This window comes from Salmo trutta, chromosome 32, assembly GCF_901001165.1.
Source record: "Salmo trutta chromosome 32, fSalTru1.1, whole genome shotgun sequence".
Taxonomy (NCBI): domain Eukaryota; kingdom Metazoa; phylum Chordata; class Actinopteri; order Salmoniformes; family Salmonidae; genus Salmo; species Salmo trutta.
This window is the reverse complement of record NC_042988.1, coordinates 17775971-17797611: the sequence shown is the minus strand read 5'-3', so window position 1 is coordinate 17797611 and position 21641 is coordinate 17775971. Positions and strand designations below refer to the sequence as shown.

General features: G+C 42.6%; 2 protein-coding genes across 5 annotated transcripts; one reads left to right on the top strand and one right to left on the bottom strand.

The window, feature by feature from the left end:
• Positions 1–6982: 6982 nt before the first annotated feature.
• LOC115171286 (hsc70-interacting protein) lies at positions 6983–13760 on the bottom strand. Of its 2 annotated transcripts, XM_029727965.1 has the most exons (13): positions 13620–13760; positions 13156–13290; positions 12671–12719; positions 12495–12579; positions 10416–10489; positions 10116–10182; positions 9914–9998; positions 9705–9815; positions 8772–8874; positions 8549–8665; positions 8411–8462; positions 7986–8188; positions 6983–7881 (listed from the first exon to the last, which is right to left on the bottom strand). In XM_029727965.1, the coding sequence occupies exons 2-13, from the start codon at positions 13263–13265 to the stop codon at positions 7750–7752; spliced, it is 1188 nt and encodes a 395-aa protein (XP_029583825.1). In that variant the 5' UTR covers positions 13266–13290; positions 13620–13760; the 3' UTR covers positions 6983–7749. The 2 variants fall into 2 exon arrangements, with proteins under 2 accessions (XP_029583825.1, XP_029583826.1); XM_029727966.1 differs by lacking the exon at positions 13156–13290 and having other exon boundaries at positions 13620–13744.
• Positions 13761–13851: 91 nt separating this feature from the next.
• LOC115171285 (xaa-Pro aminopeptidase 3) lies at positions 13852–21635 on the top strand. Of its 3 annotated transcripts, XM_029727963.1 has the most exons (11): positions 13852–14000; positions 14090–14230; positions 14745–14867; positions 15074–15481; positions 15705–15889; positions 15965–16027; positions 16150–16263; positions 16442–16527; positions 16630–16813; positions 20492–20612; positions 21017–21635. In XM_029727963.1, the coding sequence occupies exons 2-11, from the start codon at positions 14158–14160 to the stop codon at positions 21181–21183; spliced, it is 1524 nt and encodes a 507-aa protein (XP_029583823.1). In that variant the 5' UTR covers positions 13852–14000; positions 14090–14157; the 3' UTR covers positions 21184–21635. The 3 variants fall into 3 exon arrangements, with proteins under 3 accessions (XP_029583823.1, XP_029583824.1, XP_029583822.1); XM_029727964.1 differs by having other exon boundaries at positions 13852–14230; positions 14745–14829; XM_029727962.1 differs by having other exon boundaries at positions 13852–14230.
• Positions 21636–21641: the final 6 nt, after the last annotated feature.

The following is a 21641-nucleotide window of genomic DNA, read 5'->3' as shown; positions in this document are numbered from 1 at the left end:
AGTTTTGGAACTTTTCTGAGTTACAAAAGACCATCACAGACTGCTGTCATTTTGCACATTCTAAAGTTCAAACTAACAGTAACAGAATACCTGAATACTTCTCTGCATGCTTTATTGTCTAGCAAGCCAAGACCACTAGACTTGGTGTGTGTAGGAGCAATTTATTTTCGTGAATAGGGTGGTGAACCTAATAAAGTGGCAACAGTGTAGATATCACAAAGAAACTCCTTTTGAGCAGTGTCTGTCTGTTATATGTTAGATCAATAGGTATAATGGTAAATCTGATCCCCAAGGTCTTCATAGGCTCACTTGGATATATAGAGTTGGAGGTAAAGAAAGAAATATTAAACTAGGACATTAAAACACTGGCAGAATTCTTTCATCAACATCCATTGACATAAAATGTATTTTAAAGTATAAATACCCTTCTAAGACCACTGTCTTTCTGGGTGTTTTAAAAGGTTTGCAAATAGTTCTTTCTGCAAGGAATGTGAATTGAAAGGGATTTGGTAATATCTATCTAGGTGACGTAGTTTCTACACTGGTAAAATGTGTGGTAATTGCACACCTCCCTGCTGAATTATGTAGAGCTGATTTGGGCCATTTAAAAAAATAATAATAATCATGAACTTTTGTGAAAAACCACATTTTCACGTAGGCTTTTTGCTGTCAGTTTAAGAGAGCAAATAGCATATGGACAGCTTGGTTGAAGTCCTAGGTTTTAATGGTTAGTGCCAGTAGATTGCAGAGGGGTCCACATACAGTTCAAAAGCAAATCATAATGTATACATTCAGCCCAAAAACCAAACATTTACCATCTACTTCTTATATTTGTGTTTTTTTGTTATCCACCCTCTGGTATCTTTCAATACCCATGCTAATATATATATATATATATATATATACATACTGTATATACAGTTGAAGTCGGAAGTTTACATACACCTTAGCCAAATACATTTCAACTCAGTTTTTCACAATTCCTGACATTTAATCCTAGTAAAAATTCCCTGTCTTAGGTCAGTTAGGATCACCACTTTATTTTAAGAATGTGAAATGTCAGAATAATAGTAAAGAGAATGATTTATTTCAGCTTTTATTTCTTTCATCAGATTCCCAGTGGGTCAGAAGTTTACATACACTCAATTAGTATTTGGTAGTATTGCCTTTAAAATTGTTTAACTTGGGTCAAACGTTTCAGGTACCCTGACACAGGCTTCCCACAATAAGTTGGGTGAATTTTGGCCCATTCCTCCTGACAGAGCTGGTGTAACTGAGTCAGGTTTGTAGGCTTCCTTGCTCGCACACACTTTTTCAGTTCTGCCCCAAATTTTTCGATGGGATTGAGGTCAGGGCTTTGTGATGTCCACTCCAATACCTTGACTTTGTTGTCCTTAAGCCATTTTGCCACAACTTTGGAAGTATGCTTGGGGTCATTGTCCATTTGGAAGACCCATTTGCGACCAAGCTTTAACTTCCTGACTGATGTCTTGAGATGTTGCTTCAATATATCCACATCATTTTCTTTCCTCATGATGCCATCTATTTTGTGAAGTGCACCAGTCCCTCCTGCAGCAAAGCACCCCCACAACATGATGCTGCCACCCCCGTGCCTCACGGTTGGGATGGTGTTCTTCGGCTTGCAAGCCTCCCCATTTTTCCTCCAAACATAACGATGGTCATTATGGCAAAACAGTTCTATTTTTGTTTCATCAGACCAGAGGACATTTCTCCAAAAAGTACGATCTTTGTCCCAATGTGCAGTTGCAAACCGTAGTCTGGCTTTTTTATGGCGGTTTTGGAGCAGTGGCTTCTTCCTTGCTGAGCGGCCTTTCAGGTTATATCGACAAAGGCCTCGTTTTACTGTGGATATAGCTACTTTTGTAGCTGTTTCCTCCAGCATCTTCACAAGGTCCTTTGCTGTTGTTCTGGGATTGATTTGCACTTTTCGCACCAAAGTACGTTCATCTCTAGGAGACAGAACGCGTTTCCTTCCTGAGGGTATGATGGCTACGTGGTCCCATGGTGTTTATACTTGCGTACTATTGTTTGTGCAGATGAACGTGGTACGTTCAGGCGTTTGGAAATTGCTCCCAAGGATGAACCAGACATGTGGAGGTCTACAATTTTTTTTCTGAGGTCTTGGCTGATTTCTTTTGATTTTCCCATGATGTCAAGCAAAGAGTCACTGAGTTTGAAGGTAGGCCTTGAAATACATCCACAGGTACACCTCCAATTGACTCAAATTAGCCTATCAGAAGCTTCTAAAGCCATGACATCATTTTCTGGAATTTTCCAAGCTGTTTAAAAGCACAGTCAACTTAGTGTATGTAAACTTCTGACCCACTGCAATTGTGATACAGTGAATTATAAGTGAAATAATCTGTCTGTAAACAATTATTGGAAAAATTACTTGTGTAATGCACAAAGTATATGTCCTAACCGACTTGTCAAAACTATAGTTTGTTAACAGGAAATTTGTGGAGTGGTTGAAAAACGAGTTTTAATGACTCCAACCTAAGTGTATGTAAACTTCCGACTTCAACTGTACGTATGTTATGGTTCATTCTTAGTTTTCCTTATTTCCACTGTGGAATGTCCATGTTGATCCTCTTGGTTATCTTGGTCCATCCACCTGTCTTCTTTGTTAGTCAGGCCTGAACCCTTCATCCTGTACTTTTGTCCTGTAATCTAATTGAATATGACTGAAGATGCAGAATTTTATGCCAGACCCCTTCTAATAGGGTATAACAGACTCGTTAGAACTTTGACCACACGCCCTCTCGACGGACTACATGCCCTCTATCAAATCAAAACTGGAAATTTTCCACAACCAAGGTTGTGAAAGTATGCTAGACATTTATAGAATAAATCATACATAGTTTTATGATTCTGTGACAAACGGTGAATAGTTATTGATTTTTACATTTTAAATGGCTTTTGGCGAATGTGTGTTGATTGTCCGAATGTGTGAATATAAAACCAACGTTACCTCGGTCTTGTGAGACCAGTGGGGAATACTAAAGTTGCCCTGCATACTAGGTTCGGTTTGCTCCTAAACTCAGCAAAAAAAGAAACGTCCCCTTTTCAGGACCCTGTCTTTCTAAGATAATTTGTAAAATCAAAATAACTTCACAGATCTTCATTGTAAAGGGTTTAAACACTGTTTCCCATGCTTGTTCAATGAACCATAAACAATTAATGAACATGCACCTGTGGAATGGTCGTTAAGACACTAACAGTTTACAGACGGTAGGCAATTAAGGTCACAGTTATGTAAACTTAGGACACTAAAGAGGCCTTTCTACTGACTGAAAAACACCAAAAGAAAGATGCACAGGGTCCCTGCCTTTCTGCGTGAACGTGCCTTAGGCATGCTACAAGGAGGCATGAGTACTTCAGATGTGGCCAGGGCAATAAATTGCAATGTCCGTACTGTGAGACGCCTAAGACAGCGCTACAGGGAGACAGGACGGACAGCAGACCACGTGTAACACCTGCACAGGATCGGTACATCCACACATCACACCTGCAGGACAGGTACAGGATGGCAACAACAACTGCCCCAGTTACACCAGGAATGCACAATCCCTCCATCAGTGCTCAGACTGTCTGCAATAGGCTGAGAGAGGCTGGACTGAGGGCTTGTAGGCCTGTTGTAAGGCAGGTCCTCACCAGACATCACCGGCAACAACGTCGCCTATGGGCACAAACCCACCATCGCTTGACCAGACAGGACTGACCCTGCTGGTCATCTATGAACATTTGAACATCTTGGCCATGTTCTGTTATAATCTCCACCCGGCACAGCCAGAAGAGGACTGACCACCCCTCATTGCCTGGTTCCTCTGTAGGTTTCTTCCTAGGTTCTGCTCTTTCTATGGAGTTTTTCCTAGCCACCGTGCTTCTACATCGGCATTGCTTGCTGTTTGGGGTTTTAGGCTGGGTTTCTGTACAGCACTTTGAGATATCAGCTGATGTAAGAAGGGCTTTATAAATACATTTGATTGATTGACCAGCCATACTGCTCGTTCTGTGCATGATTTCCTGCAAGACAGGAATGTCAGTGTTCTGCCATGGCCAGCAAAGAGCCCAAATCTCAATCCCATTGAGCACGTCTGGGACCTGTTGGATTGGAGGGTGAGGGCTAGGGCCATTCCCCCCAGAAATGTCTGGGAACTTGCAGGTGCCTTGGTGGAAGAGTGCGGTAACATCTCACAGCAAGAACTGCCAAATATGGTGCAGTCCATGAGGAGGAGATGCACTGCAGTACTTAATGCAGCTGGTGGCCACACCAGATACTGTCTTACTTTTGATTTCGACCCCCCCTCTTTGTTCAGGGACACATTATTCCATTACTGTTAGTCACATGTCTGTGGAACTTGTTCAGTTTATGTCTCAGTTTTTGAATCTTATGTAAATATTTGTATGAACGTATGTTAAGTTTGCTGAAAATAAACGCAGTTGACAGTGACAGGACGTTTCTTTTTTTGCTGAGTTTAGTAGAACTCGGCTAGGCGAAGACAACGTCTGTGCCTCGTATACTCCCTTCAGCTGTGTAGTGCTAGGGCAAAAAACAAAACGTGCCGCCCTTGGAGTCTCGGGGACAGAGTGGGAAACCCTGGTCTATACTATTGGATAGATAGCAATCACTGCAACTGTTCACGCCATGTTAGTGGCCAAATGGACATCTTCAAATCAAAACCCAACCTTAATTTATCCCTTGTGACGCAGAGATGTTTATTATTATTACCAAAATTATTTTATTTACACGCTGTAGTCAATTTTGACATTAGAATAACTGTTTCTGACTCAACTCGATGCAACATAGGCCGTTTTCAAAGGGATTCATTGCTTTTTAAAAGGCAGTCCTTTTAAAAAAAACATTTAAGTGGCAATATTACTGTGTTCCTCTTGCGATGACATGACTTCTTCAAAATAGTTAATCTAAACTAAATCAAGAAATCTGTAATTCGTTTAGATGTTTTTGCCGACGAGGTCTTTGACGCAAAATTTTACATTTAACTAAGATGTTTGGTGTAGTATTTCTCAAATGGAAAACTATAATATTAGTATTCTCATTGAATTTATGACAACAAACACTTCATTAACGAATCCTGTACATATTTCCCACTGAGGGAGTTATATTACTCTGGCCCAGGTTGAACCGGGCAATGGCCTGACACCTCATTGGGGCGGAAACAGGGAGGGAGGAGGCACTTTTTAAATCAAACAGTAATCTGCGCCTGCTCGGTCATAATGTCAACAAGGCAGCATGGTGCATCTTCCAGAAACATCTCTTTTACATAAAATACATTTTGAATTTTCAAACTACTTTTCATTTTGATGGCAGATTAAGCGGGTTTAAAAAAAAAGTAAAATCACAGAATCCTACTCATCACTCCATGTGATTATGTCACTTTTATTTTGAGCCGATTTTGCTGTCAGCCAGAGTGGGCACCTGGCTCACGCCCAGGAGGCAAACCCGTTCCTACTCGGAGTAGTTTAAACCGGGAAAGTAGGAGTAGTTTAAACCGGGTGAAAAGTGATTGCGTTCGTACTCCTACTCGGAGTAGTACTGTTGACCAATCACCGAGGAAGCAGGTAGATTTCAGCTACCGAACTTCGATTTGCCTCAACAAACAAAAAAGTGTGTGCACAAACAGCCGACAGTACTACGAACAGATGGTAATCCCCAGCAGGAAGACAAATAGCCAGGGAAAATCCCGGCCACAGCAGTGAGATCACCTGTGGTACAGGCTGGAGGCCACAAGGCCCAATTTTTCTGGATAAGAGCGATACTATTTTCAAGCATCTATCATCTCACCAGAATCAGAACCTCAATATTTATTGGAAAGGAGCATCAAGATCACCGTGCACTTTCACCACCCTGTGAAGTTCATAAATTATTTCATTTTAGCCTAATAAACTGCACGGTTTCTGGGGTCGTAGTGGGAGGACCACGCACACCATATCATCGGGTTTCCAAGTTTACTTTGATGGTTTTTATATCAATATTTGCGCATAAAGGCAATTCAATTGCCATTTTCACAACAAGATCCACCATGTCATACTAACAAATTATCAGTAGCATTTTTACAATTATACCGAAACCTCCTGTTTCCACCAGAGCTGTCTTTTCATTTTTATTTTACATAAAACTGTGGATGGAAACGTGTTCTATAGCATCAAAACTGTTTTCTATCATGGGTAAATTGTGACCGACTATTTAATATTATTTGTAGATAAGTCAGTTATTTATGATGCAAGGTGATTTGTAAATTAGTCAGTCACGCCTTGCTTTTAGAATCGTCTGCAATGACGAACGTGCCCAGTGATGGCCACTGCCTTTCGAAGCATTATGGAGATAATTGTCTGACTTGCACCTGCCTACATGTTTGTCATCTCATCATTATATACAGTATCCCTGCAAGTTTCTGTAGTTGCTCTTCAACAACTTCATTCTGCAACCATCTCCTGCATTGTGGGAGGCTCTACTGTCAACCAATATGTTAGGGTGTTTGTTTGACCCACGTGAACAAATGCATGACTGAAATAGGAACCTACGCCATTCATACAGTGGATATCAGTGGAGGCTGGTGAATGGAGGACAGTTCATAGTAATGGATGGAATGGAACTGATGGAATGAAACACTTCATCCACACATTACATTTCATCTACTCCATTCCAGCTACTACTATGGCCATCCTCCACTCACCAGCCTCCACTGGTGGATATATACAAATAAATGTGATATGAGGCATTCTGATTGTAGCCAAAATTGTACATGCCTTGTGCCTCTTGACAAGTAGTTGAATGATTAATTGATGGGAATTAATTGACAAATGCACCAAGGGCATTCAGAACGGGTGAAATGAAGCAACGTTTTCCTAATGCCATGATCGGTGTTCACCATGGGGAATAATGGGAACTTACATTTTAATGACCAACTCATCTGATTAAAACAACCATGACAAAATATTTTGCAACCAAATATTTATTGATTCGAATTGATATTTCCCTTACGATTTCAAAATCAAACAAAAGAGTAATATTACTTGTTTTTTTGCATTTGGAAGGAGTCAGACATTTAAAAAATGTACGTTACAGTGAAAGTGAGTAAAACAGAAAACCTGAGGGGAATCGCTTTACCACATCCAGTCCTGATAGAAAACAAATAGCCATTGATTTGGTTGGCTCAGTAGAGAACACAGAAGATGACAACTCCATATAATAATGTCTCTAAAATGTTCCTCTGACCTGGTGTCTAATGTCTGAGTCCTGTTTGACTATTCCAGATTCAGGTAAAAAACAACAATGGATGGGGTGGGTGGGAAGAGGAGTCAATGGGAATTCTGAATGAGAAGGCTCTGACAGGCTGTTTTGATTCCCCATTATTAACCAGTAGTGTTCCCATCAGTGTCCATAAGTTGGCTTGAGTAACCACTAAGAGCTAACAGCCCCAAATAGGTGGGCTCCATTTAAGAACATACAGTATAAGAGTTACTGTTGACCCCCCCTCCAAACCCTTGTCTAGTGTAAAACTTGCTGCATGCCTCTAGTCTCCTCTTTACCCATCTGCCCATCAACATTACCCATTTGATCCATACACAGTGGACTAATCTCAAATAAGCTTTTTAGCTCTCCCAACACCTGACTACATCCATTTGCTACTCTCCCACCACTCATTCTTCTTCCCGCTTCCCTCTTTTTAAATCGCCCCTCTTTTTTCCTTCACCTCCTCTCCTCTAGGGCGAAGGGCTCCCGAACTTGGCGCTCAGCTTGGTGATGAGGGCCATGACCTTGGGGTTACCCTGGTACTTGGCGATGTTAGCTGGGTTCTGAGCCACATCCTGGAAAGCTGCCATCACCTCAGGGTCCTGGAGAAAAAACACAGGAGAGATGGGATTAGATGTGGATACTGACATGGAATCCAAGGGCTAACTGTAAGTCTGCAAACACTTCAATTTAAGGAGCGTCGTACCTTCATGGCGTTGAGCACCTCTGGGTCGTTAAAGAGCTCTCCTAGACCAGGCATGCCGAAAGGAGAGCCTCCAGCCCCCCCTGGGAAACCGCCAGCCCCCCCTGGGAAGCCGCCAGCACCCCCTGGGAAGCCGCCAGCACCCCCTGGGAAGCCGCCAGCACCCCCTGGGAAACCGCCAGCACCCCCTGGGAAACCGCCAGCACCTACAGCATGAGACAAGGAACCCAGGATTAATGCGATTACAGGGCTCCAATGGACCCTTGGGTGATGGTCAGATAATGTAGAGCAGTGGTCACCAGCCCAGGTACTGGAGAATTACAGGGCCAGGGATTACAGGCCTTTGTTCAAGCCGTGCACTAACAAACCTGATTGAGCTAATGAACTTATCGTCAAGACATTTCATGAACCCATATTCCCTCTCTTACCTGGGAAACCTGGGAAGCCACCTCCTCCTGCTGCTTGTCTAGCCTCTTCCTCCTGTGCAGAGTTTTTAAAAAATGTTTACGTTGAGACACTATTTTGAAATTCTTATTCTCCACTCTGTTCTTGCACCAAACACTCACCCTCTGAGCTTTCTCATGCTCTTCCCTCGCTTTCTTTACCCTCTCCTTCCTGTCCTTGATCTCTCGCTCCTCCCTCTTACGCTCATACTTGCGCCGGTGCTCAATGATTTTGTTAGCCTGAGGAGAGAAAGAGCATGAAGTGAAAGTCCATCCAGAAGACACTGATTGACCAGACAACCTTGGAACTGCTCTGGTTTCAAAAAGACAGATAGTGGCTGGGTACCTTGGGCTGGACCTCTTTCAGCATAGCGCTGGCGTCCTCGTCGTAGTCCAGTTTGCAGGCAGTGGCCAGGTCCTTCGCTGCCTCCTCCCAGTGCCCCAGCAACCTGACACACAAAGAGGAAAGAGACTCAAAGTATTGTATTAGGGGTGTGCCAAAATGGCCATACTCATAATCGTATCTGTACATTGACAGTTGATAGTCGGATCGGATGATACTCGTGACCGGAAAAAACAGAAGTGTTTTAATATTTTATTTAACCTTTATTTAACTATGGACTTTTAGATGTTGGCAAAATACCTCCCTGCACATTCACTTCAAAACAAAGCTGCAGATTAGGAGCAGCGCGCAGAGGTGTGTGTCTGTGTCCTCAACTTGCAGTGGGCTGCCAAGTTTGCTGACAGTCAGAATGCCCATCATCGTTTCATATTTTTCCCCCCTACCCATGCCTCGCGTGTTAGATATTATGCACATATCTTGATAGCAAACGTCCTCGACATGTGATTTATCATAGTAGCAGGCAGCAGCAATCTAAATGATCAGACTGAAAAATATGCAAGAAAAACTGATCTGGTGAAATTATGACGTGAGTGGACAGAGAATTACAGCTTCACTCTATCCAATCAGAGCAGCATGATCAACGTACAGCCAGGCCTTTTCTTTAGACAGACAGCCAGTTGAGTTATTTAGACCATGTAGAACCTTGCACGACTGACTAACTTGAGAAAGATGTGTGCTGACACTCAAATGTATTTTTCCCAATCACGGATAATAAAAATACTCTGATCACAATCGTATCCAGAAAATTGCCAATATCCCTTACGATACTCATTTTGTCCGACTACTCGGCACCCCCCTATATTGTATTACTTATAAATCATATACAACTGCATTGTGTCTGATGAGATTGAATATGCAGCCTATCTAGCAGCATACTTGTGAGCTTTCCCCCTCCACTTGTAGGGCTGTGCAGAATCTGGGTTGATGTCAATGGCTCTGTCGCAGTCCCGCTTAGCTGCATTGGGTTTCTGCATCCGGATGTAGACGCTGGCAAAGAACATACGCAGTCTGTATGAATACTACGTGATCATGTACTAGAGCACATCATGTGGTATGGCATTGTTAAGTCTAGCCGTGGGACTCACCTAGCCCTCTTGGCATACATGATAGCTACCCGTGGATTGAGTTTGATGGCTTCAGTGAAGAGGTCCAGGGCTTTCTGCAAGTCACCTGTATTTGACAGCACCAAAAAGTGATAATTATAACCACCGGCCATTAAAATGTCTTCCCGATTTACTACAAGGTCAGTGCAATGTCAATGCAAGAACCTTAGAACAACCAACCCACCTTCTCCTAACGCTTCAATAGCTTCCATCTTCTTCTCGTTGGCCTGGTCCATCATTTCCTCTGTCACCTAAAGGAACAAGAACACACTATTTATCTGCAAGACATATGAGATGACATGTGGTCTTCTGCTTTGGCTGGGAAATTTCAAGCAGTCTTCTTCAGGGCTTGCATGCTCACTAGATGCATTTGTCATTAGTTCTCATCTGCAGAAACTCCCCAAATGAAAAGCACTGCATGCACTCTCCCATCCTTAAGTTTTATTAATAACGGGTTTGTCTTCAGTAGAGTAAATATTCTCACCTCCAGATTTTCAAAGTCTCCCATCTCCTGAGGTTCGTCTGTGTCTGGCTCAATCACCCCATCTTGGTCGATCTCTGAAGAAGCAAGGGGACCCATCAAGGACTTCAGAATTTTAGCAGATATGAGAGACACTGAAAGCTTGCGCCTCTAATTCCATTATTGTATGTTGTATATGGTGGCAACCTGTCATTCAGGACAGAGCCCCACCTGTTTTGAGCCCCACATTTTTTTGTGGGCTTGCCTGTTTTAAATGTTATTTTGGCATTAATACAAGTCACATATCAGTTTGCAAACAATGTAAAATAAAGATATATCATTGAGTTAATAAATCCGCATACAAATATGGTATTTCAGCCTAGTTCAGTGCTTTCTGTGGCGGTGGGGCAAGCCTGCAGAAAATAGGAGCGTTGCGCCGTGATTGACAGAACACTGAGCCACTCACGGGGACACTACGTCACAACCAAGTAGTAAGGGTAGACATTGAAAATTCAAGCCCTTTGGCTCCTGCCATAGAATTACATTAGTAGTGCCCTTCCAAGAAGGCTCAAGGTCATTGGCCACAGATAAAATGACGTCAAATCACATTATGTACAGTAGCTTTGATTGGACTGATCATGTCAACATCTTACTTTAAAAATCTTAGCTAGCATTCATCAATTCAACAATCTACTGGCAAATCCTTTTTAATCCTTGTCATATGAAAATAAATAATGGAGAAATTACAGTTAAATGTATTTTTTTTTATTGAACCTTTATTTAATAGATAAAACGTATCGGTGCTCATCGGCCATAAACATTACACAAGTTGGAAATCGCAAATTCAACATTGAGTGGTTTGGAAGGAATTTGTGACAGCGGCTAACTGCAAGCATTGCAACTGGGAAGTCGGGAATAAACAAGCTCAGACTGGGAAAATAAGTTTTGAACGGTCATCCAAATCGGAATTGTAAATCCGGCCTTTGTCTTTCTTTGATGACAAAATTTGCCTGCGAAAGACCGCCACACCACCTTCCTTTTCAAGTGAGCACATCACAACAAGGTGAGACCAAAAATGTCTTATATGCTGCTGCATAAATGATGTAAATGCCAGGGAGATAAGTATTCTGTAGCTAAGAAAGTAATACTAAGTATATGTTGTGTAGTAAGCTGTCAGTAGCCCATGTGCCTCACCCTAATAATTTGGTCTATTTTCACCTAAAGTTACTGTTCTGACTCGGTGGTGCACATGTAGCCTATAACCGGTTTTTGAGAAATGTCATCGAATATTGTAAGAGCTTTCATTGTGTGCTTATATGCCCCTTTTATTTATCCTACGGTTCTGATTTGGTGTACAGGGAAAACACTAAGAACGGCCCATGTTCTGAATTCTGTCGCTGTACATTTCAAAAGTGCAGAACAAATAGTTATATTGACTACATCCGTCCCGGTTCGCTCATTAATGTCTTAATCGAATTTACCAATTACCTCTTATCCGCTTGTCATCCCCTTATGCCATAGTTTGTACATCTCAATTGTCAGTAGAAACCACATTTGCTTAAGCAAGTCAGTCATATCAGCTGTTTTTTTAAAGGCAGTAAATGAGGCTGGATGAACTGTTTCGCTGCCAGACAAGGCTCTGCTGATAGCCAGGTGTAGCAGTGGTTAGGTGTTGGGACTGCTGTTGGGACAGCTTTATGTAGGCCCTAACAGTTTGGGGGCACTGTTTGGCACCATTATAGTGCAATTCATGTATCGTTTAGTGGTGCAAAATAAAAACATTTGCCCCACCAAGATTTCCATGCTATAATCGCCACTGGTTGTATAAGCACTGCTCAAGAGCTTGGCAATCAGTTTATAAGGCAGCGTTACAAACTGTCTGGTCATGCAACGTATTGTTTGTTGATCTGCAGTCTTCACTGAATGTATTAGATGGAACTGTAAGTGTCTGGGTGATGATTTATTGGTATGGTGTGCGAGTCTATCATTTCCTTTTCAGAGGACAATAACCCTTTGGCCTGTGTACCCATTTTCTTTACGAACTCAATGGGTGACTGTGGGAAAATGTGTGGGCCAGGTGTCAGAAAGCTGCCATGGACTTACCTAGTTCACTCTCCTCACTCTCAGAGGGGGCATGGGGCTCAGGAGCAGAGGCAGGGGGAGGAGCTCCAGCACATGGACACCCACCCTGAAATTCATTAGTTTTATTGGCTGAACTGTACTGGTAGGCTGTCAAATATAGCAACTGGATGGATATATGAAACAAGTCATACTTATACCTTGCACGAAGAGTCATTTTGGGGGGCTTGTGGAATTGTAGCTCCCATTCTGAAAAAAAGAATCTAATTTAAATTTTCATTCTCTCCTATATGAGCCTTTCAATTTTGCCAACTGCTGCCAGTACGTTGGTGTATTACTTAGTACAGTAGGAATTTATATATTTTTTTATTCAATTAATAAAGTACGTTGTACTGATTTATATCAGACAGAGAGAAATATGCCTGACACTTAGCAGCAGCGAGTGGGTGTGACTGCGGCATTCCCGTTCAGGGTAGTTGGAGAATTGGCAACAACAAAAATCACACGAAAATGCATTAACAATGACTTCATTCATTTAACTCTAATACTCTTGATATACGGGGAATAAACCGGGTATTGACATGGGTTGATCCGAGTCCTAACAGATAGTGGCCCGCTACTTTTGACGATTATGAGAAAGTGCACGCTTGACGCTATGCGATAAACAGAAGGATTATCAACTGACCCTTGCAACCAGGCCCGGAGGAATCCGAGCTCGGGAAGGTGCAATATGGAGGGATTTTCGTCGCACAACTTCACGAAGGCCTTCAACTCATGCACTTTCCGCGGGTCCATTCTCACTTCACAGGTCCAGCACACGCTACACAACAACAAATTGCGAGGAAGTAAAAAGGAAACTGCTAGCTAGGTATCTAGTAAAATATGAGCATTGATAGCATACACATGTGCTGCACAGCCTCATTTAGTATTATTAGTAAACTAGCTAACTCCTTTATCTCAGAAAACATAGTTTGTCCCAGGGCACGTGCAGAAATGTAGCATGGATTGTGAGGATAGAATATTCTGGAATTCTGTCGAGTTAGTCATGCCGTGGGGATTATTTGAATGCATGATTAAAATCAGAGAAAACAAACCAGAAAGGCCAATTATTTCCAATAAAACACAGTATATGAGAGTTAGATTAGCTACCTGTATGACCAGACAGCTCTTCAACGACGGGTAGCTTCGAATAGAGGGGTGCAACCAAGCCTCCACAACAATCGCTTTAAAATACTAGTCGATGGTGTATGTTGTTCCGTAGATTTTTTTAACGCAGGCATTAATTAGATAGAAACATATGACAAACAAAACAAGCGATGAGGTCCTGCGTGAATGGATCAAGTCGCAAACAAAAGAGGTCATATAATTGCGATCCAATCAAAAAACCTGATATTGTACTTCCACCAATGGTAACGATTGTCTTACAGGGGAGGCTGAAACTTGTCACCTCACAAGCACGGCAGACGGACAGACGCATTAATCGACATGATATAGTCACAAATTCCAACATGTTGGCTGTCTTATGAAGAGGTAGTCGTTTTATATAGTTTATGTTGGATTTTTTTGTCTGCTAAATTATTTATATTTGATGTAATTGTGTATACCTCAATACAATTTAGCGCCATTACTTGTGGACATCATTATAATGGGAGTTAACTGTCGCTGATAGTCTGACCGACTTGCAACAATGTTGCCCTCACCTAACATTTTGACCAGATCCGCTACCCAATTGGTGTCACTCTCAAAGTTTTGGAGTCAAGGTGAGTGGTGAAATATTTGGTTATATGTATTTAATTTATTACAATGGTAGAAGGTCATTTTTATATCTTGCCACTGTCCAGACAAATTAGCTTATTTAACTACTGTAGTCAGGGTCAAGATCACAATTGTGTACTCCTGGCGTCCTTTTCTCAAATCCTATTGAGGGAGAAGGTCCGAGGGGAGGGACCTCTTGCTTTCTCATCCAATGGGTTTTAAGAGAGGACGCGTGGAGTATGCAATTGAGATCTTCCCCATGATTTATGCAAGCTAATTTCACATTGTATGTTTGTATAACACAAATGCTTGCCTCAGCAAGATAGAGGGCATAATGCATGTTATTCCCCAATGATATGTCATACTTTTATTATAGGATCAACTTATAATGTCATGTATAAGTCTTAAATAATGTACATTTGTATGGCCAGCAGATTGTGGAAGATTCTTTAAGACCTAGGTGAAAAAGAACTGTGAATTTATTAGCAAACGTTTCCCTCACTGGTAACCTCTCTGCAGGTCATCTGTGGTGCCCATGCCGGAATGTCTCCGTTAAACCAGGAGGGTGGAAACCGCGGAAGGTTCCACCAAGATACCTCGGCCAGCTAAGCCCCTTCACTCATCCACACTTCATAAAAAATGGTTTATGTACTCATGGGCATACAGCTATGTTCCATTTCTGCCAATCGGTTACTCTACAGCATTTACCCGAAATCAAAGCTCATTGTTATCTTATTCACAACCACAAACTATGGGTATGAATACTGTTGTGTAGTACAGTGCAGTCGCTTCAGGGAGTTTTGAATGGTGGGTTTATAACTTCTTCCCCTTCCTGCTCTCTGTCACAGGTGAGGTGACCCCTGGCTTAACCCAAACAGAGTTTGATCTCCGTCGGCAAAGACTGGCCTCTCTCATCGAGGTTCAGGCAGATCGGCTAGGACCCACTGCTTCGTCCAACAAACACCTCGTCATTGTACTCTCCCACCCAATCCGCTACATGACCAATGACATCCCCTACCCCTTCCACCAGAACCAGGACTTCCTCTACCTCACAGGCATCCTTGAGCCAGACAGCGCCCTGGTTCTGTGTGGTACCGGCCGCCCGGACCAAGCCATCCTCTTTGTACCGCGCAGGGACCCGGCCAGGGAGCTGTGGGACGGGCCCAGGTCAGGGAAGGACGGGGCGGCAGCTTTGACGGGGGTGGAGAGGGTCCACTGCACAGAAGAGTTGGGACTTGTACTCAAAAGCCTTAAAGGTAGGGGGTAACTAGGGGAAAGTCATTTGAACATACACATTTTAGAGTAAATGTTACTCTTGGGATGAAAGATTAGGGATTAGAAGCCTGAGGAACGTAGTTCCAAATTGTGGATCAAATTTTCATTCTGAACAAATGCAACTGTTTGAACCATTTCAAAGTGATGTAAAGAAATTAGACAAACTATATCACTAAGAATTTTACTTTGATTGTTCTCTCTCAGGTAGCACTGTGTGGTATGATGGCTCCAAGCCCTGCCACCCTGGGCTCCACCAGACCCATGTTCGGCCCCTGTTGGAAGGGGGGCCCATGGTGCGCTCTCTCAGACCCCTTACACACTCCCTCAGGGCCCTCAAGAGCCCAGCCGAGGTGGCTCTCATGAAGGAGGCTGGTCGCATCACAGCACAGGTGAGTCACCTCACACACGCCATGAGTGAAGCTCTCTCAACTGTTCATGTAAACCCTCGTCATCCCCTCTTTCAGGCATTCAAGAAGACTATGGGTATGTCTCAAGGGGACATTGATGAAGCTCTACTGTATGCTAAGGTGAGTTACAGGTCTTTAGACACTATATAATTATGGTGTGTTGTCATTGAAAATATGGTTTAACACCTATGGTAGCAACGATAATGATGAAATGTTAATGTGAATCTCTTTCTCAATCCCAGTTTGATTTTGAGTGCCGTGCCCATGGAGCCAATTTCTTGGCCTATCCTCCTGTGGTTGCTGGTGGAAACCGAGCCAATACACTTCATTACATAAACAACAACCAGATTGTCAAGGTGAAGGGACATATGTAATGTTGCTGCTGAATGTGGGCCCACAATTCTGAGGTCAGAAGTTTTAGAATTATTAACACCCCAGCTTTGCCACGATGGTCAGTACTACATCTATACCAGTAACTCTCTGTGTCCAGACAAACAAGACTTTGCCCAATTCCTTGTCTTTTCTTTCTCTCAGAATGGGGAGATGGTGCTACTTGATGGAGGGTGTGAATACTTTTGTTATGTCAGTGATATTACTCGCACCTGGCCGGTGAACGGAAAGTAAGTTGCATCAACAGAGATACCATTTTGGATGTTCGCTCCTTCTCGCCCTCCTTTTAATGAAGTCTCCTTTTCTACCCCTCTCTTGCATGGTGAGCCCAGGTTCAGCCCTGCCCAGGCAGAGTTGTATGAGGCGGTGTTGGAGGTGCAGAAGGCCTGTCTGTCTCTGTGCTCCCCAGGGGTCAGTCTGGACCACATCTACAGCACCATGTTGGCTCTGCTGGGACGCCAACTCAGACAGCTGGGCATCGTGAACTGCTCCACCAGTGATGCTGATGCACTTAAGGTATGCTCAGTGTCGCTGTGTCCTTCTGCTCAAAGTAGTTCCATGGTTGAAGAAAATAACTCCATGTCCAGGTTAACTGATAATGGTATCAAATGCATGCATAGATAACTGAAGTTAACTCAAATGTTTTAATAGTAATATTTAATTGAAAGTAATAGGTTATATTTTGTGGCTTAAGGGGACTTAACCACGTAGACTCAATGGCTAGGAAAGGGTATTAGAGGTTAATGCTGTTTATCAAAAACCCTATTATATAACAAACACTTTAATATTAATAACGTTCAGTAATAAATCATATAGGTCCTTTATAATCCTTAATTCTTACATTTATGTGCTGAAACTTCAGACCATTGACCTTTTTAATTCAGATGGGTAAGAAATGTCAGGACCTGAGTTTGATTGCACATTTCCTGACAGTAAATGGGCTCCTGAGTGGCGCAGCGGTCTAAGTCACTGAATCTCAGTGCAAGAGGTGTCACTACAGACCCTGGTTTGATTTCCGGCTGTATCACAACTGGCCGTGATTGGGAGTCCCATAGGGTGGCGCACAATTTGCCCAGCGTCGTCTGGGTTAGGGTTTGGCTGGTGTAGGCCGTCATTTTAAATAAGAATTTGTTCTTAACTGACTTGCCTAGTTAAATAAAGGTTAAATAAACATTTTTAAAAGCAGCAAAAATAATGGCAAGTCTAGATAGGATTTTACATTTTGATTCAGACGGTACTAGAATCAGTCTTTAACACCACTGATTTCAAAAGGTGCATACGTTCCAGAGACATGGTTAATTACCGACAGAACAATCTAGACATGTAAACGCAAGCGTGCAGTTTTTTCCGTGTCGAATGTGAAAAACACGCAGAGTTCTCTAGTGCAATACCCGGGCAAGCGTATCGTTTCTCCCAGGATGCAACATGGTAAAAACACTAAAATCTCTGTGTTTATGGGGCATCGGGCCCTAAATTCATCATCCTCAGTGTAAGTCTAGGGTAGACAATAGCAACATGTTCATTTGTAGCCTAACGATCAACGTGAGAAATAGCCATACGTTTTCTAAGACTCCGATTTCAAATATTAGGCCTATGAGGTTGCACAATAATCAGGCCTGGGTGGTAGTCGGGAGAAGACCAAAAGGTGGGGGCCAAGGATTGCAGCACGCCACAGGAGTAGCCTAGGTATCACACCTGCTTGGGTAACGCTTGTGTTGGGAGGCTGGTAGGAGAGAAGGCATTCAGCAAGACTGGTGCGTGGTGGAGGAGCTTTCAGCAATGGCACCGGAGTGATTGATATCGGTTTGCTTTCTCAATTTATAGTTCTTTATAAATGTTTAGAGTGACCAGTGTAATTTCTCACCAAAAGATGGACATGCCATTGCCATGTTAGGCATTCTAGCAGTACCAGGCCTAGAATAGGGGTTCTCAAACTTTTTTGGCCTGCGACCCCATTTTGATAAAAAATAAATAAATAGTGACCCCACCATGTAAAAACAAAATAAATATGATGTAATCAACGGCCAATGTAAACTTTTTTGATTTGGGCTATGACAGTCTATTACAAATCAGTCTGACAGTATTTCAATCGGTATGGTTTGAAATGACTGAAATGCATCAGAAAGGTATTAGGAAAGTCTGAAGATTATCAGGCAATAATGTTGAATGACCTTCTGTGTAGAAAAGAACATCACCCCAAGTCTGATTTAGTGCCTAATCTTGTCCACTCGGTTGTAGGAAGAAAACAGAAACCGCTCTGTTCATTACAACTGCATTTAGTGGCTACCGGTGGTTACTGATGTAACCCCGGTTTTATTAACTAAATTAAAATTCTCTCACGACCCCACTACAAATCAGGTGACCACACATGGGGTCGTGACCCCTAGTTTGGGAAAATCTGGCCTAGAACATGTCAATGTTAAAAGAATAAGAACACAACACAGGATGTTTAAGGAAATCTATTGGAACATTTTATTCCAAAACAATCACACTGTTGTAGTAGTGTGATGTACTAATATTGGAGTAATGATTAATAAATGTTGAACTGTTTGTAAATGCTTTATAAATTGTTTATTACTGGCTGTTATTATAAAGTGTTAGGCCTACCATGATGGCAGTTAGCCTAGCGATCAGATCGTTAGTCCAGTAACTGAAAGGTCGCTATTTCAGATACCTGAGACTGTGCTCTTGTGCAAGGCTCTTAACCCTAATTTACTCCTGGGGTGCTGTACTACTATGGCTGACCCTGTAAAACAACACATTTCACTGCACCTATCCGGTGTATGTGACAAATATGTGAAAATAAAAGGCAGACACAGAACTGAAAGAAGGGACCCTATCAAACAGTCACAGTTAAAATATTTTCTGGGCAAAGAATCCTGGCACTTTGGATATTTTGTGTTTACTTTGCTCTCTCCAATGGTCTGTGGTCAGGAAATCACCATAATGTCTTCTGGCCAATTTAAACTGTAAATTAGTGACCTAATTACACCCTTCGTAAAGCACAATATCCCTGTGTACTACCTATAATCGAGGCATCACTTTCCTGTAGCAATTCAACTCAGGGAAAAGGAAAGAAATCAAGCCAAACCAAAGTTTAATATACATTTGATTGAGCAGCTTTGCTCTTTCAAAAGTTTTGGATTGTTTATTGGAGTGTAATCAATTACTGAAATATTTTCTAACAATCCTGACTAGAAAATGCCTCAATATGAAGATTAATAGTGAACTCCAATCCAAATGTTGTCCAGTTGAGCAGGTTTATTTAGCAGATATGCTCATTGAATAACATTTACATTTACGTCATTTAGCAGACGCTCTTATCCAGAGCGACTTACAAATTGGTTCATTCACCTTATGATATCCAGTGGAACAACCACTTTACAATAGTACATCTATATCTTTTTTTTTGGGGGGGGGGGGTTAGAAGGATTTACTATATCCTATCCCAGGTATTCCTTAAAGAGGTGAGGTTTCAGGTGTCTACGGAAGGTGGTGATTGACTCCGCTGTCCTGGCGTCGTGAGGGAGCTTGTTCCACCATTGGGGTGCCAGAGCAGCGAACAGTTTTGACTGGGCTGAGCGGGAACTGTGCTTCCGCAGAGGTAGGGGGGCCAGCAGGCCAGAGGTGGATGAACGCAGTGCCCTTGTTTGGGTGTAGGGCCTGATCAGAGCCTGAAGGTGCGGAGGTGCCGTTCCCCTCACAGCTCCGTAGGCAAGCACCATGGTCTTGTAGCAGATGCGAGCTTCAACTGGAAGCCAGTGGAGTGTGCGGAGGAGCGGGGTGACGGGAGAGAACTTGGGAAGGTTGAACACCAGACGGGCTGCGGCGTTCTGGATGAGTTGTAGGGGTTTAATGGTTGTAGGGGTTTAATAAGAAAGCAATAGTCTAGCTGTGGTAATTATGGTAGATACATTTTTATTTGCACTTATCGGACCAACACTCGTCCTTCCCTCCTGAAATGCAAATATTAGATGTCATTGATAGATAAAAGTAGATTAATGCCAGCAGTAATAAATTAACTTAAATTTCTTAAACTGAAACTTGACCATAGATTAACTTAGATTTGTAATGGAAGGTAACTTTATCACCACATAGAATGAGGAGTTTTACGTGAGATATTGGAACATTGAGTTCAGAGCTTGAGCATGCAGTGTACTTTGTTGATTCGGTGACCTGTATTGCTGCTTCCAGGCGGCGCGGCGCTACTGCCCCCACCATGTTGGTCACTACCTGGGCATGGATGTGCACGATACCCCTGAGCTTTCCCGCTCTCAGCCCCTCCAGCCTGGAATGGCAATCACAATAGAGCCAGGTACTGTATCCATGAGCCTGGGTACAATCTCTCTCTCACACAGTTCAGTTCTTCATATTAGGCATATTCAACTGATTGACAAACTTTGAAAAACGGTGCACTTTTTAGGCTGGATTAACACTCCACTAGGGGTATTCTGCCTTAGAGACAACACTTTATTACTGCACCACTCACCGCACGCACGGTGGGCTCCACATAGTTTACATGGTAGAATTTGTAACTTTACACAAGCATCATTTATGTTTTGCTAAGGAGAATGTTTTGTGTACTGTAAACCCAGCCTTCCCAGTGAAACAGCCAGAGATTCCTATACAAACACTGAAGCACTACTGTTCCAGTGTTTAATGCATGTGTGTGCATGAATGCATCAAGTGACTACACTCCAGTCCATCTCTCTCTTTCAGGGCTGTACATATGTGAGGACGATGACGAGGTTCCAGAGCGATTCCGTGGACTTGGGGTGAGAATAGAGGACGACGTTGTGATTCAAGACGAGATAAACCCCTTGATCCTGTCCTCTGACACACCCAAAACCATTGCTGATGTTGAAAGAGCCTGTGCACAGAGTTAGGGCTGAGAGAGACTAGACATGGGGAGGGTATATACCTTGCTCCCAACTGGAGTGTGACCGTATACACTCCTCAAAATGCTGAGTGTGAGCAAGAGTGAGTGTTCATCCCTCTCAAGAGTGACGGGTCACATTTCAGTGGGTTCTTCTTCGGTATATTGGCGATTGCACAATTTAATGTGCATCCCGCCATCCTACTGTGCGGGATGGAAACAGAGTTTCCCCAAAAAACGGAACTACTAACAAACTACCAAAAATAAAATATATCAAACAACTTCACTGTTAAAAAATAAACTAATCCGATCCCTACACATGCTCAGGGGGAACCTGGGAGGGCGGGCTGTCTTCCAAGTGCTTCAGATGTATACTAAACAAAAATATAAACGCAACATGTAAAGTGTTGGTCCCATGTTTCATGAGCTGAAATAAAAGATCCCTGAAATGTTCCATAGACACAAAGC

Bases quoted from the DNA above. Each gene is read 5' to 3' on its own strand.
- LOC115171286 (XM_029727965.1), bottom strand. From the start codon at position 13,265: ATGGACCCGCGGAAAGTGCATGAGTTGAAGGCCTTCGTGAAGTTGTGC. The intron at 10,490-12,494 runs GTAAGTCCATGG...TTGCTTCTTCAG, and splicing joins GAGTGAGGAGAGTGAACTAG to AGATCGACCAAGATGGGGTG. The intron at 8,875-9,704 runs GTATGCTGCTAG...TTTGTGTGTCAG, and splicing joins TGGAGGGGGAAAGCTCACAA to GTTGCTGGGGCACTGGGAGG.
- LOC115171285 (XM_029727963.1), top strand. From the start codon at position 14,158: ATGTTGCCCTCACCTAACATTTTGACCAGATCCGCTACCCAATTGGTG. The intron at 15,482-15,704 runs GTAGGGGGTAAC...GTTCTCTCTCAG, and splicing joins TGTACTCAAAAGCCTTAAAG to GTAGCACTGTGTGGTATGAT. The intron at 16,814-20,491 runs GTATGCTCAGTG...TGCTGCTTCCAG, and splicing joins GTGATGCTGATGCACTTAAG to GCGGCGCGGCGCTACTGCCC.